The following is a 12094-nucleotide window of genomic DNA, read 5'->3' as shown; positions in this document are numbered from 1 at the left end:
TCAAAAATCCAGATTTGGGGTTTTCTTTGGTGGTTGAAGCTTTAGAATCAAATAGATTCAGCAAGAGGTCAAATAGAGGTCTTTATAGGATTGTAATGAAATGGGATAGCATCCTACAAGGGGAAACTACACATGGCTCGAGCTAACCCTTTGGGTTTCCAAAAAGAAATCCCCATCTTGGGGCTGCAACCAACGAACCACCCAAGCTCAAACGAGCAAGGGGGAAGAGAGAAAAATGGGGGAAAAGGGCACTTGGCTTACCTGGTTTGAGGTACACACGAGGTGCCCTCTTTAAAGCTCCAAACCCAGCAGCCGTTTCCTTCTTCTTCTTCCCTTCCTTCTCCTCCTTCTCCTCCTCTCTTCAAAGCTCTCCTCTCCTTTCACGATTAGGTTAGGAAAGAGAAAGAAAAAAAAGAAAGACTAAGGAATAGTCTTACCCCTCTCTCTCATATAGACTTCACATTTATTGGCCTATTTGGATAAGGCCTCATAAGTGTAACCTAGGGTCTATTTGGGTAGGGTCAAACATGGCAGGGCACCAATAGCACCTTAGCCACAGGGTCTCACCCACAAGGGTCCTTGTTAGCAGCATTGGATGCAGGGTCGGAGGCAGCCAGTAACCTTGCCTCCGATGCGAGTAGGAAGGTGGTTCCCACCATAAGAGGTCAGGGCCTTTGGACCACACTTCGAGGGCTTTGAGAGGGCAGTAAGCACACAACAAAATTTGGTCAACTACTTACCCCTGACACGTCAAGGTGCAACCTCCGTGGTCCCGACTAGTTTCCACAGGCAACCTCGTACTATGGTCAATATAGCTGGGTTTGACCACCAGTGAGAACAACTCACCGGCATACGTGGCAGTGATAACTACACGTCACGGGGAAGAATTAATAATTAATTATACTCCTGGGATGCGGGTATAACAGAAAGAGAGAGACTCATGGGAGTGCTGACATAGGCCACACTCCCGGACAGAGATCTTTTACCTTTATTTATTTATTGAGGTTCAAGAAACCAATACAAGCCTTCCCATTTGCACTCTTTCTTAGACTGACTACTCTTTTACAGGTCCTCACTCCTCAGTCGCAAGAATAGCTGTACCACGTGGAGCACGGACGCACTTGCCACTTGGTCTTGCAACCTGATAAGCCTATCCCCACATATTTGTAGCCTTTAGGATCTTGGTAGTAGTGGTACTTTCTCATACTAGTCTGTCGGTCGTCAGGTAGGCAACTGTAATTTCAGCATTCTCCTATGACTATTTCTGATGCTAAAATTGAAGATGCTAGCCTGCCACGGCCACCAGTATCCTCTGCAGTGTTGTATGACAACGTTTCCCAATTCAACTACTCTTAAAGTTGCTAAAAGAGCTTCAATTGCTACTGCTAATGCTACAATAGTGATGATGACAACTGAGAGAAGCGTTGCTACCCAGCAGAGGAGGATAATGTCAGCGTTCGAAGCTCATCTTTCTCTTGTTCTTGCTCTTGCTTCCCAGGCCTCTTCTGTTTCTTAGCGCCGTAAATGTTCTCATTACATAAACCTATTTACTCTTTAATTATCCATTGAAATTTTGAGAAGAATTTGTGTTGGGCACTGAATCGGTCCTCTGTGTTTTTGTTTTTGTTTTTTTTTTCTTGGGTTTTCTTTGTTAGTCGTGATGGATTTGGCATTTGAAACGGCCAAGTATGTTTTCCCAAAGAGTTTTGATAACCGGAACTTGGAGGAAGCTTTGATGTCGGGTAGTTATTTTCAGTGATTTGAATTCCCCTAAAACTTTTCCTGGTTTATTTCCATCTGTGTGTAATGGTTTTGTAGTTTCATCCTTTTTGGGTGTGTTTTGTGGTGGTTTTTGGCTCTTCTGCAGTTTCAGATCTCGAAACTGTAAAGTTTAGAGTTTTGAAGTGGACGGACCAATATGAAATCAGACAAGTAGAGGTGTGCCTCACCCATTGGCTTCCTTATACTATGAGAATAGTGTCCCCCTCTCCCTTTTTTTCCTTCTGTGATTGCCTTGTGTTCCTATTTCTGAACTTGGTACAAAATAAATTCTAGTTCTGATTGTATCAATATTTCCTTTTCCCTGCAACATTATGTTTTTCTGAGTCATTATACTCTTTTTTTTTTTTCCAAAGAACCAATGGATGTCTCTCTTCTACTCTGGAAGGAAAGGCTTTGGGTCCTCTCTTTCACCTTGATTAGTTGCTTATCTATTTGCCATTTCCATAGGCTAAGAGTGGGAATTTTCTATAAACATAAACCAGTTCGTAATACCCAGAGGAGAAACAACTAAATATTCTAGGACTTTGTTGGTGTATCTCCAGACTTTCACCATTATCTCATCTCCAAAAATGGTAGACGATATGTTTCTTAAGGGATGTACATTTTTTTTGTTCTCAGGATGGCCAGTCAGCTGTCCTATTCATAGATTGAATAACACTTGAAAACCTTAAGATACGATCACATTCAGAACATTCTGATTTAAAATTGTTGAAGAACTAACCAAAACTATTAACTTCAAAGTGCAAACTTATCAATCCGTGTAACAGGTGCATGCCATCCAATATGCCAAACCACAATAGAAACAGACAATCCAGTCGAGCAACATTTGGTAGTTTGCTGTAACAATTCTGTATCTCACATCTCAGATCATGTCCCTCCATCATACCTTGTCAGCTATGTAATTACTACCCCTGTTGATTAAATAAATTTTTTTTTCTTAAATTTATCTCCATATATTTTGAAGAAGTGATACACCACACTAAAAAACTTCAGAATTTTCTAATGGTTAATTAGGTCATCACTGTTAAAATTAGGTCATAACCTAGGATTGCTATTCTTTTATTACTTCAATGCTCGTAGTTGAGTTAATTGAAAAGATGTTGTCAAACTTATGTGTAGATTCAATAACTAGAAATTATGATCTTCTTCTATCCTTGTTTTGAGAGCTGGGAGACAGTTCTTCCATGGGGATGCTTAGGTTTTTGGGAGATAGTTCTTCTTTGGGGAAACTTAGGTTTCTGTGGATTACTTGGGTATGTTCTGTAAAAATAAATAAAACTTTAGTTTTTTTTTTTTTTTTGTTGTAAAATGATAGTGCTAACAGAGTAGCTATATGAGTCCCTAGACCAAGACAAAATGATATTTATTATCCTTGTTTGAGTGGAGGAATCAATCGATAACTGTTTTGTATGGATGCAATCCGTCAAATAGTGGATCAGATCCCGAAAGAACTTCAACTCGAGATTTCAATCTTCTTGAGTTCCCTTCCTCCCCTCCCCCCCCCCCCACTTACCAAAAATATTATTTTTCTTCAGTTCTACTCCTAATCCTTATTGATTCTATTCCTATTTGGAACTATTATTGTGAAATAGCCTTACTTCATAGCAGTGGCAACAATGCGTGGGAAGAGTGGATTTGATTTCAGTGGTGCATCTCAATCTTTCAATGTGTTAGCGGAGTACCTTTTTGGGAAGGTACATTAATACCGCTTAATGAATTAGATGGAGTATTCTTAACTTGTTCAGATCTTATGGTCCTGGTACTGTTCTCAGAATGCTGTGAGTGAAAAGATGGAAATGACTACTCCTATTTTAACTCGAATGGCTCAATCAGATGGGGAGAAGATGGAAATGACAACACCAGTAATAACGATGCAGGTAATCTTGTACATGTATCAATTGTTAAAAATAGTTACAGCATCTACGATGATAATGTAAAAGGAATTTTGAGGTGAGTTCTTCTTATGCATCTGATCACCTGTGTTATATGTGCCCTGCTCTTGCCGAGTATCAAAATTTGATATTCTCAAGATCTCTATCTAAGAGATGAACAAATTATAATTGTAATCTGTTGATCAGTCTCCATTGGTTCTTTGGGTCCGTAGAGATAACTATATCTAAGATAAGTATGTACATATATCAGCATATATAATGATGCCCATAATTTATATATAATTGAATATGATTACTTGGTACCCTAAACTAACTGGATTCCTAAAGATAATATTGGTCGTGATTGGGAGCCCATAGCTTTCAAAAGGCATGTGGACAGTTTTAAGTTACAGTTTGATCAGACACCCAACACTGACATTATATCCCCGCGTTTAGCAGGGTCTGGGGAGGGTCAAATGTATGCAGCTTTACCCCTATTTCCAAGTGAGGATACAACTGTCTATGGATGACATTTGAAGGTTTCTCTTTCCACTAATTCCTGTTAGGGGTTTACAAGATTGGCATTTTTATTCAATGTGCCTATGTTCTATTCTTGGGTCAAATTCATTACATATAGTTACATCATTCAAGAATTAGAGTTATCTTTGTGGTAGTTTAGTTTTTCATGATTTTGTTGACTTTACTTTCTTTACAATTTGTAGCAGTGAATTTCTTGACCTTTTATATTCTGCAAATGTTGGGGTGTCTTCACGGTCTGTCTGTATATGTGTGCGTGGGTGGGGGGGTTGTTGTACTTGGTTGAGTGTCTTAGGGGTATTCTCTATGCTGAGACCATAAACTGCTGGATCTAAACTGTTTTGCATGGATTTTATGTTGAGAGTATTCAATATAGTTTTCACTTTCTTTTTTTTTTTTGTAATTTATATTAATTCTATCATAGGTGACTTTGAATCATGATGATTCTTTTACATTTCCATTTAGCTGGGAAATAAAGAGAAGTGGGAGATGTCATTTGTCATGCCCTCGAAGTATGGTTCCAACTTGCCATTGCCAAAAGATCCTTCTGTGAGAATTGAAGAGGTCCCAAGGAAAACTGTTGCAGCAGCTGCTTTTTTAGGTTTGTCCTCATCATGACCCATGAATATTTCATGTATTCTGGTAGTTTAAATGGACTAAAATATTCCTGAAGATTTCCTTGATCATCTTTCCCTTTTTCTCCTCCCTAGTCCCTACTCTTTGATAAATTTAAATGCTAAATCTCCATGGGAATCAACCCCGAGATTATGTGATATTGTGATGTATTCTTACACTTAAATTTTCAAGTTCCTTCTTTTGCAAGTTGAACTACTGCACTGGTGTGGAAGTTCAATGAGCACCTGATTGTTGGTTGTTGAAATTATTTATCCACCCGTGTCCCCCTTTGAATAGTCTGCCGTGTTAAAGGCTCTTGTATGATATACATATTGTTTCTTCCTACCTACAAGGTAAACCTTTTAGAGGAATCAGTTTTTACATGGTATCAGAGCCTCAAATTTGGATCAAACACTCTTCAAGCATGAGAGAAGCTTCCCTAAAAAAAACGACGACAACAAATAAGAAAAACCCTAAATTGATTTTTGAGTGTCAAGGTGTTGAAAAAAACTTGACAATGGAGATATTGATTTGTTGGCAAAAGGGCTAAGGTTGTTGTTGAAGGATGCTGATTGGTGTAGAGAGACTGTTAATAGCAACTGGCCAAGGGTGCTGATGTGGATCTTCAAGGATGGAAGACTCAATCTCCAATGGTTGGGCAGATTCGATCCTCAAGAGATGAAGACTCCAAAAAATGCAAAGAGTGGCAGCAGCTAATTAATCCAACATCTTCTAAACCATAATCTGATTGAGGCAGGTAGAAGACAACACAAGATTAATCGATCACCTCATTTATGCTGTCCTTATTGCAGATTTCAAACTAAGAAGAAAGGGAGAAGAAGAAGCAGAAGAAGAGGGTGGAGGAGCTAAAGAAGGTCGAAGGTGAAGAGAGGACTGTTAGAGGGAGGAAGAAACGATGGGATTAAAGCTGGTTCTAACCCTAGATCATATTTGCTCTAAAAAAAGGTCAGCCTTTTAGAGTAAATGGTTTCAACATGGTATCAGAGCAGGCCAGGGGTCACGGTATCAAGTCCCTACGGGAGCAGGCAGATGTTGAAATTATTTGTCCACCCGTATCCCCCTTTGGATAGTCCGTCGTGTTAGAGGCTCCTGTATGATATTCATATTGTTTCTCCTTTTCCTACAAGATCGGCATTTTAGAGAAAGTGGTTTCAACATTGGTATATGTTGTGCCTTCGAATTTTTGGATGATATTGTAAATGTCATGGTTATCAGAACTATGCTTGCCAGTGAACCAATTGATCAGCAGGAACCTTGATGGCTTGGGCCCATAGAAGACTGGATCTTTCAGAATTGGTAAAGAACTAGGCAGTTCCTAGGATATTAGTGATTTGACTACAAAAAGATCATATTGAGTATTGTTGGTTTGGTTTGGAGTAATGAAAACTAGTCAAGCTGTGTTGAGCTACAAATGCTTTCTTGGTGATTCAGTGGCTTGTCATTTATCCAAAACTATGATATCAGTCCATTAGGCAATATAATAACTTTATCGATTGAGTATCTGATGCTATTACGATGTTATTTTTTGATATATGAACTTTCTACTCAACAATTTTATTTAAAAAAAATTAATTCTCCGAATAGGGTTGAACTTTTTGAAGCTCTAGTGTGTTCCTGTTCTAGTAGTGTTTGTTGGTCAACTGGGTCAACTGAGATTTGGTGGAGTGGTATTGTCATTGTTGGCAACCTTATTAGCTATATTGGTGATGTGGTAGTAGTATTTGATGAGTTGGAAGAGCTGAAATAGTCAAACAGTCACTTACACAGCTATAAGGGTATTTTGATCATTTGGCAGGGTTACAGGGGTAATCGCACTTGAAGAACACCATTTAACAGCATATTAAGTCCTTATATAGTGTTTGGCAAAGGGGCAAAGTAGCAGGTGAAGGTTTCATACTGTTAAAGTTGTGATTTCATAGGTTCATACAATGATAGTAACTTTAAAGGCATTTTTTGGAAGGTTTAGTGGCAATTATGGGTGAAGTAATCTTCACGAGAAATGAATTTCATTGAGTTGCAGTTCCAATGCAACTGGTTTCGTATTATTTCAGTTTTGGACGAGAAAGTACAGATGTTTTCATGTCAACGTGCAAAAATAGAGCAAATCTGAAATAGGCAAAAGCCTATATACTTAGTCAAAATTTTGGCTTACATCTTTAGTACTATTCTGTAAACATTGGATTACCATTGTTTTGCTAAAACTCCAAAATCTCCTCGAGTGTCAGATCGGCATCTTGCATCAGATTTGGTTCATTAAAAGAAAAAGAAAGAAAAAGAAAAAGAAAAAGGAGGAAATAAAGGAAATAATTAATTCGTAGTGGAGTGTGATGTCGACATGACATCACCCCTATTTCTAACGAAGGAAGAAAGTGTGAAAATCTCTAACACGTTTTCCTTTTGTGTATGGTTTGCCACGAAGAATCTTTTTATTAATGGATTTGCCACTGGTTATCAATTTTGGAGCATTCTACTTTGGAAGGTCATATATTGGCCATCTGGAGTCCAAATTGGACGAAATATTTTTAAAAACTGCATGTTTTTTCGAGAGCTATCCATTGGAGCCACTTTTAGAAGCAGAAAACGCAAAGAAGATGACATTATGCACAGACTACTGTAATTGATCGATCTGAGATGCTGCTTTAAATATTGAAGAACGTGCACGACATCAGGAAGGCTTCAAGTAGTGGGTTGGTCACGGGATTAGGGAGAGGTAATCTTTTGTTCTAGGAGTCCAATTTTATATTTAGGGTTTGATTCATGTTAAGAGAATCCTAGTTTGTTCATGTTATTAGGAGGGACTTGTAATTGAATTTTTTATATTCATATTGCAATACCAATCAAGTTGGGGCTTGTTTGGATTGGGGTTGTAGCCTAGATTTCGTTGTTGCGGAGTCAGAAGCAGGTATTGTAGCACCTAAGCTATTGTAGTAGTCAAATTCGAGTTGAGTATTAGAGGAAATACGAAACCCTTATAGGTATTCCTCCGTGGATGTAGGCAGGTTGGTCGAACCACATATACTTGGTGTAATGTGTGCTTGTTATTTTATTTTTGTATTCTTGGAGTGTGTTTACTGCAGAGTGATGGTGCACTGTCTGGTAGACCTGGCCACATAGTGGTTGCGAGGTGGACATGCATGTGTGATTGATAATTACGGGATTGCTTCGACCAATCTTTGTGTGTGATTGTCATAGCCACGGGATCAAGTTCGGAAGAATTCTCGAAGACACTGATTCACCCCCCGTCTCAGTGCACTTGGGATTATCAATATTGGTTGCACTCAACTTATGTGTACTTTCTTGTAATCTTAATATGTATTGCATCTAACTTGATTTCCATTTTAAATAAGGTTTTGTCACAGATAAAGAGGTTAAGGTGAAGGAATCAGAGCTTCGGGATGCTCTAAGGAATGATTCTCAGTTTCAAGTAAAAGAGGATGCATCAGTGGAAGTTGCACAAGTAAGTCTCTGAAACAACTTGAGATTTTGGGCAATTTATTTAGCTCTTAAGGGAAGTAATATTTTAATTTGCCATCCACTTCATGTGAATGTGATTGCAGTACAATCCACCATTTACACTTCCATTTATGCGTCACAATGAGGTCACACTGGAAGTTGAAAGGAAGCAATAACATTACTCCACTGAAAATGTGAAGTTATTTCAGAAAATCAGAGTATACAGAATTTATACACAGGATATAAAAGTGAAAGCCTTTTGTCAGTTGCTGCCTAGTTGGGTGTGCATGTAAAGTCAGATGTTAATAGATTTCAAGTTTAGTTGTTTAAGCATAAATGTGTTGAAACATTTTATTTACAAATCCAGAAACCCCCTCCCAAAAAAAATGTTTGTCTTTGTTCTCCTGCCTTTTAATTGTGTTCGCTGATCTTTTTTTTTTTTATGTTTGAAACTTAAAAAGTCCTCTGATGGGAATTGCTAAAAGTTATTAATTAAGAACAGTAAATGAAATGCTTAAAATAACTCAATTTTGTGTCAGGATGCTATGGTAAATCAGTTTCAGTAAAACAGAAGAAGTCACCATTACTTGAAAACTCACTCCACACTCGCTAATGTTTTCCATATATTTTTTTTCTATTTCTGAAACCAGAAGCTTAAGAAGCTCCAATAAACGAGACATAAGCAGAAATTGTTTAAGAAAATCACCAGACTTGATGCCAGTTTTCTCTTTTTTTTCTCCTGTATTAAATGACAATAGATTTAGTAAAGGGTCTCGCTTGGTGCAATTTTGTATAATGGGAGTGGTCCTTTTTTATCTTGGGGCATAATTAGTTTGATTGCACTATAATATTCCTTTTAGTAATAATGAAAAAAGGTTGACAAAAAAAATAAAAATAGGACGAGGATAAAATAGGTGATACAGAGAGGAATTTTTATCTGCTGCTGTGCGCATCGTGTGGCGCAGCAGCGGCCATGTGTGCATAGCGGGCACCACTGTACGTACATGGCCGCTGCTGCACAGCAGCGCTCCAGTTACAGTAGCGGATAAAGTTCCGAGAGAGAGCTCTTCTAGTCTTCTTGTATGATGAGCCAGGAGTTTCCATTTAATCTAAAGGAGGTGCAGAAACTCAATGCAATCTTGAACAATGTTGATCATGTGAGTTGGCTCACTTGGTCATTAGGGGATACAACAGGTTTAACTAGGAAAACTCTGCATTTCCTCATTGGATGATAATAAAAGAATTTCCTGCATCTAGTGATTGGGTCTTATTATGAGAGGTCCAATTGTTCTTATTTTAGGGTTGGTCTAGAAGCAAACAAGTTTAACAAAGTAGAAAAGAGAATGTTGGAGAAGTTCTTCCACAAACGATATGGATCTGGATATGGCTTTAATCGACTCTCATGTTGTTATTGTTGTGTTCATTGATCCATCGTATTGATCCTATGGATTAAATATTTCAATATTGGCTAAAATTAATTAATAGAGGATTGTTCATTGGCCTGCCATGGAATACTAGATTACAATTAATTAAAGAGTAAACATCTAGTACACCCACTGAGGTTTGTTCACCTATCTTGTAGCCCCCCCCCCCCTCCCCCTATTATTTAAAACCTTACTTACAGACCCATAAACCTCACGGTGTTAGTAAGGTGTTAGTTTTACAATGTAAAAGACCAAAATAGCCTTTGTACATCTTTTTCCAAATCATAACAAAACCCTAAGTGAAAGAGATGGCCTTTTGAAACCGATCTCATCGTCTTCTTCCTCTCCTCTCCATGGATCTGCAATCGGCCCAAAATCACAAGCTCTGCAACCATTTTTGGCGATCTTCCTCACTCTCCGTGAAAGGGCTTTGCAAATCGATTTCTCCCAGCTTCAGATCTCTCTTCTCCATGGCCTACAACCTCCGTCACTGGCTTGTAGCAGATCTATAGATAATGAAATTCTCTCACCTATAATGCTCATGGGGTAAACTATGATTTTATCTTATGGTTTTATCTAGGGCCAATTGAATCTTCTACCCTAAAGCTCTTCTAATCTTATCCTTATCCAGTTCGTCTTGTGAAACGTCACATTCAAATTCGACACTAGAAACTGTGAGCACTTCTCATGCTTCTTCGGGAAAAAAAAATCTAGGGTGTATGGAGTCCCCAATCAATATCTTTGGAAATTAATTGCATATCTCATGCTTCAATGAGTGCAGGCCTGCCATGGAGGCCTCACTAAGAAACTCGAATGTGTGAGGGCACATCTCACGCTTCAATTTAGAGGTAGAGGCTTGTAGGGAAGGAAAGCCTTGATTCCCTATCCCTTATACACCTGCAAATCAAGTCTCTTCATGAGTACTCAAGGCCTATAAATTGAAATCAACAACAACCATTTAGCGACACAATACCCTTGACAAAAACTGAAACACATTACACCAACAATGGCAAACTATACTTCATATAGAAATTTGCTTATGAGCAAAACCAGAGAAGAAGAGGAAGAAAATGAGATTACCTTCCAGAGGTACAAAAAAAATCATTTCAAGCCTTCCAAAAGAGGACGGTACAGCGTTTCAGAATTTTATCTGCAATTACCAAGGCTTCTGGTATGTAGGGCCACAGAAAAGAGAGATCTGAAGCTGGGAGAAATCGATTGTATCGAAGAGAGAATGAAGGAGAGATGGCATGGTGAGATTGGTTTCAGAGATGGCGGAATCAGAGATAGGGTTTGGGTTTGGAGAGTTCAACCATGGCCACTGGGGGTTTAATGACCGAAATAAAATAAGAACTAGGTTCGCCGTCCTCTTTTCCAGCCTCTGCAACCGTCCCAAACACTCTCAAACTCTATTTTTTCTTCCAATAGATTCTAATTTATCCAAAAGGGTATTATGGTAAACTCCTATCACCATAAGGGTATTTTGGCCTTTTAAGAATTTTTGGCCCACTGACATCATCACTTAACCGGTTCATCCTAACAGAATGGGTATTCCGTCAGTCCCAAGGGTCTGTAAGTAAGGTTTTAAATAATGGGAGAGGCTACAAGTTAGGTGAACAAACCTCAGGGGGTGTACTAGATGTTTACTCTTAATTAAAATATACTATTTTTTTTTTTTTTGGTTGGAAACAACCCCATAAAGATTGTTAAATGCCATATGCAAACCAAGAACATTAAAAGGGCTGTAACCTGCTGTCTTGCTTTCGCATGTTTCTTTAAGAGGGGGGGGGTGTAAGTCGCTCCTAACCTTTGGCATTTTTGAACAGTGGCTAGTCTCAGATTTGAATCTATGTCTTCAACTTTGGGGGGGGGGCAGCATAACATTTTACAAGATTACTAAGCTCTAAAGTGCATCTGCGAAAAATCTCTTCCGAGAAACGAAATACATTTCAGCAAACAGGGACGTGTTACCAAGCAGGTCTTAAAAGAAAAAAAAAAAACAAATAAAGAAATTTCTTCATCTGTGTTAATCTCTTGAATTTCTCGTCAATGGAAATTGACTTGTCCATGGCCAAATTAAATTCTTGTTGATTCTATTGCTCCATGAATTGTTGTGAACATGTAACAATTCAGTAATGTTTGGATCTTTTCCTGATTCGAGATAGATATTCTCAGGTCTTATTTGTATTCATATAGCAACTCAGTCTTATCCCAACTAAATGGAGTCGGCTGCATGGATCCCGTTTGGATTCATATCCGGCCAAATTAAATTCTTGTTGATTCCATAGCTCCATGGAAGATGTATCTGTGTATAATATAATGCAACCTATTCCATTTTTTAGACACCACCAAGCTTATAGTTGTACTAGACAACAAGATAGGATTTGGCCT

The 12094-nt window shown here is 38.4% G+C and overlaps 1 protein-coding gene across 2 annotated transcripts; it reads left to right on the top strand.

Annotated features, from left to right (window-relative positions):
* Positions 1-1296: 1296 nt before the first annotated feature.
* On the top strand, positions 1297-8675 carry LOC122649718 (heme-binding-like protein At3g10130, chloroplastic). 2 transcript variants are annotated; one of them, XM_043842962.1, is made up of 8 exons: positions 1297-1520; positions 1656-1742; positions 1868-1938; positions 3375-3476; positions 3555-3659; positions 4656-4791; positions 8174-8283; positions 8384-8675. In XM_043842962.1, the coding sequence occupies exons 2-8, from the start codon at positions 1661-1663 to the stop codon at positions 8453-8455; spliced, it is 678 nt and encodes a 225-aa protein (XP_043698897.1). In that variant the 5' UTR covers positions 1297-1520; positions 1656-1660; the 3' UTR covers positions 8456-8675. The 2 variants fall into 2 exon arrangements, with proteins under 2 accessions (XP_043698897.1, XP_043698898.1); XM_043842963.1 differs by having other exon boundaries at positions 1297-1526.
* The last annotated feature ends 3419 nt before the right edge of the window (positions 8676-12094 follow it).

This window comes from Telopea speciosissima, chromosome 2, assembly GCF_018873765.1.
Source record: "Telopea speciosissima isolate NSW1024214 ecotype Mountain lineage chromosome 2, Tspe_v1, whole genome shotgun sequence".
In the NCBI taxonomy this organism is placed as follows: Eukaryota; Viridiplantae; Streptophyta; class Magnoliopsida; order Proteales; family Proteaceae; genus Telopea; species Telopea speciosissima.
This window is presented reverse-complemented; position numbering and strand designations above follow the sequence as displayed.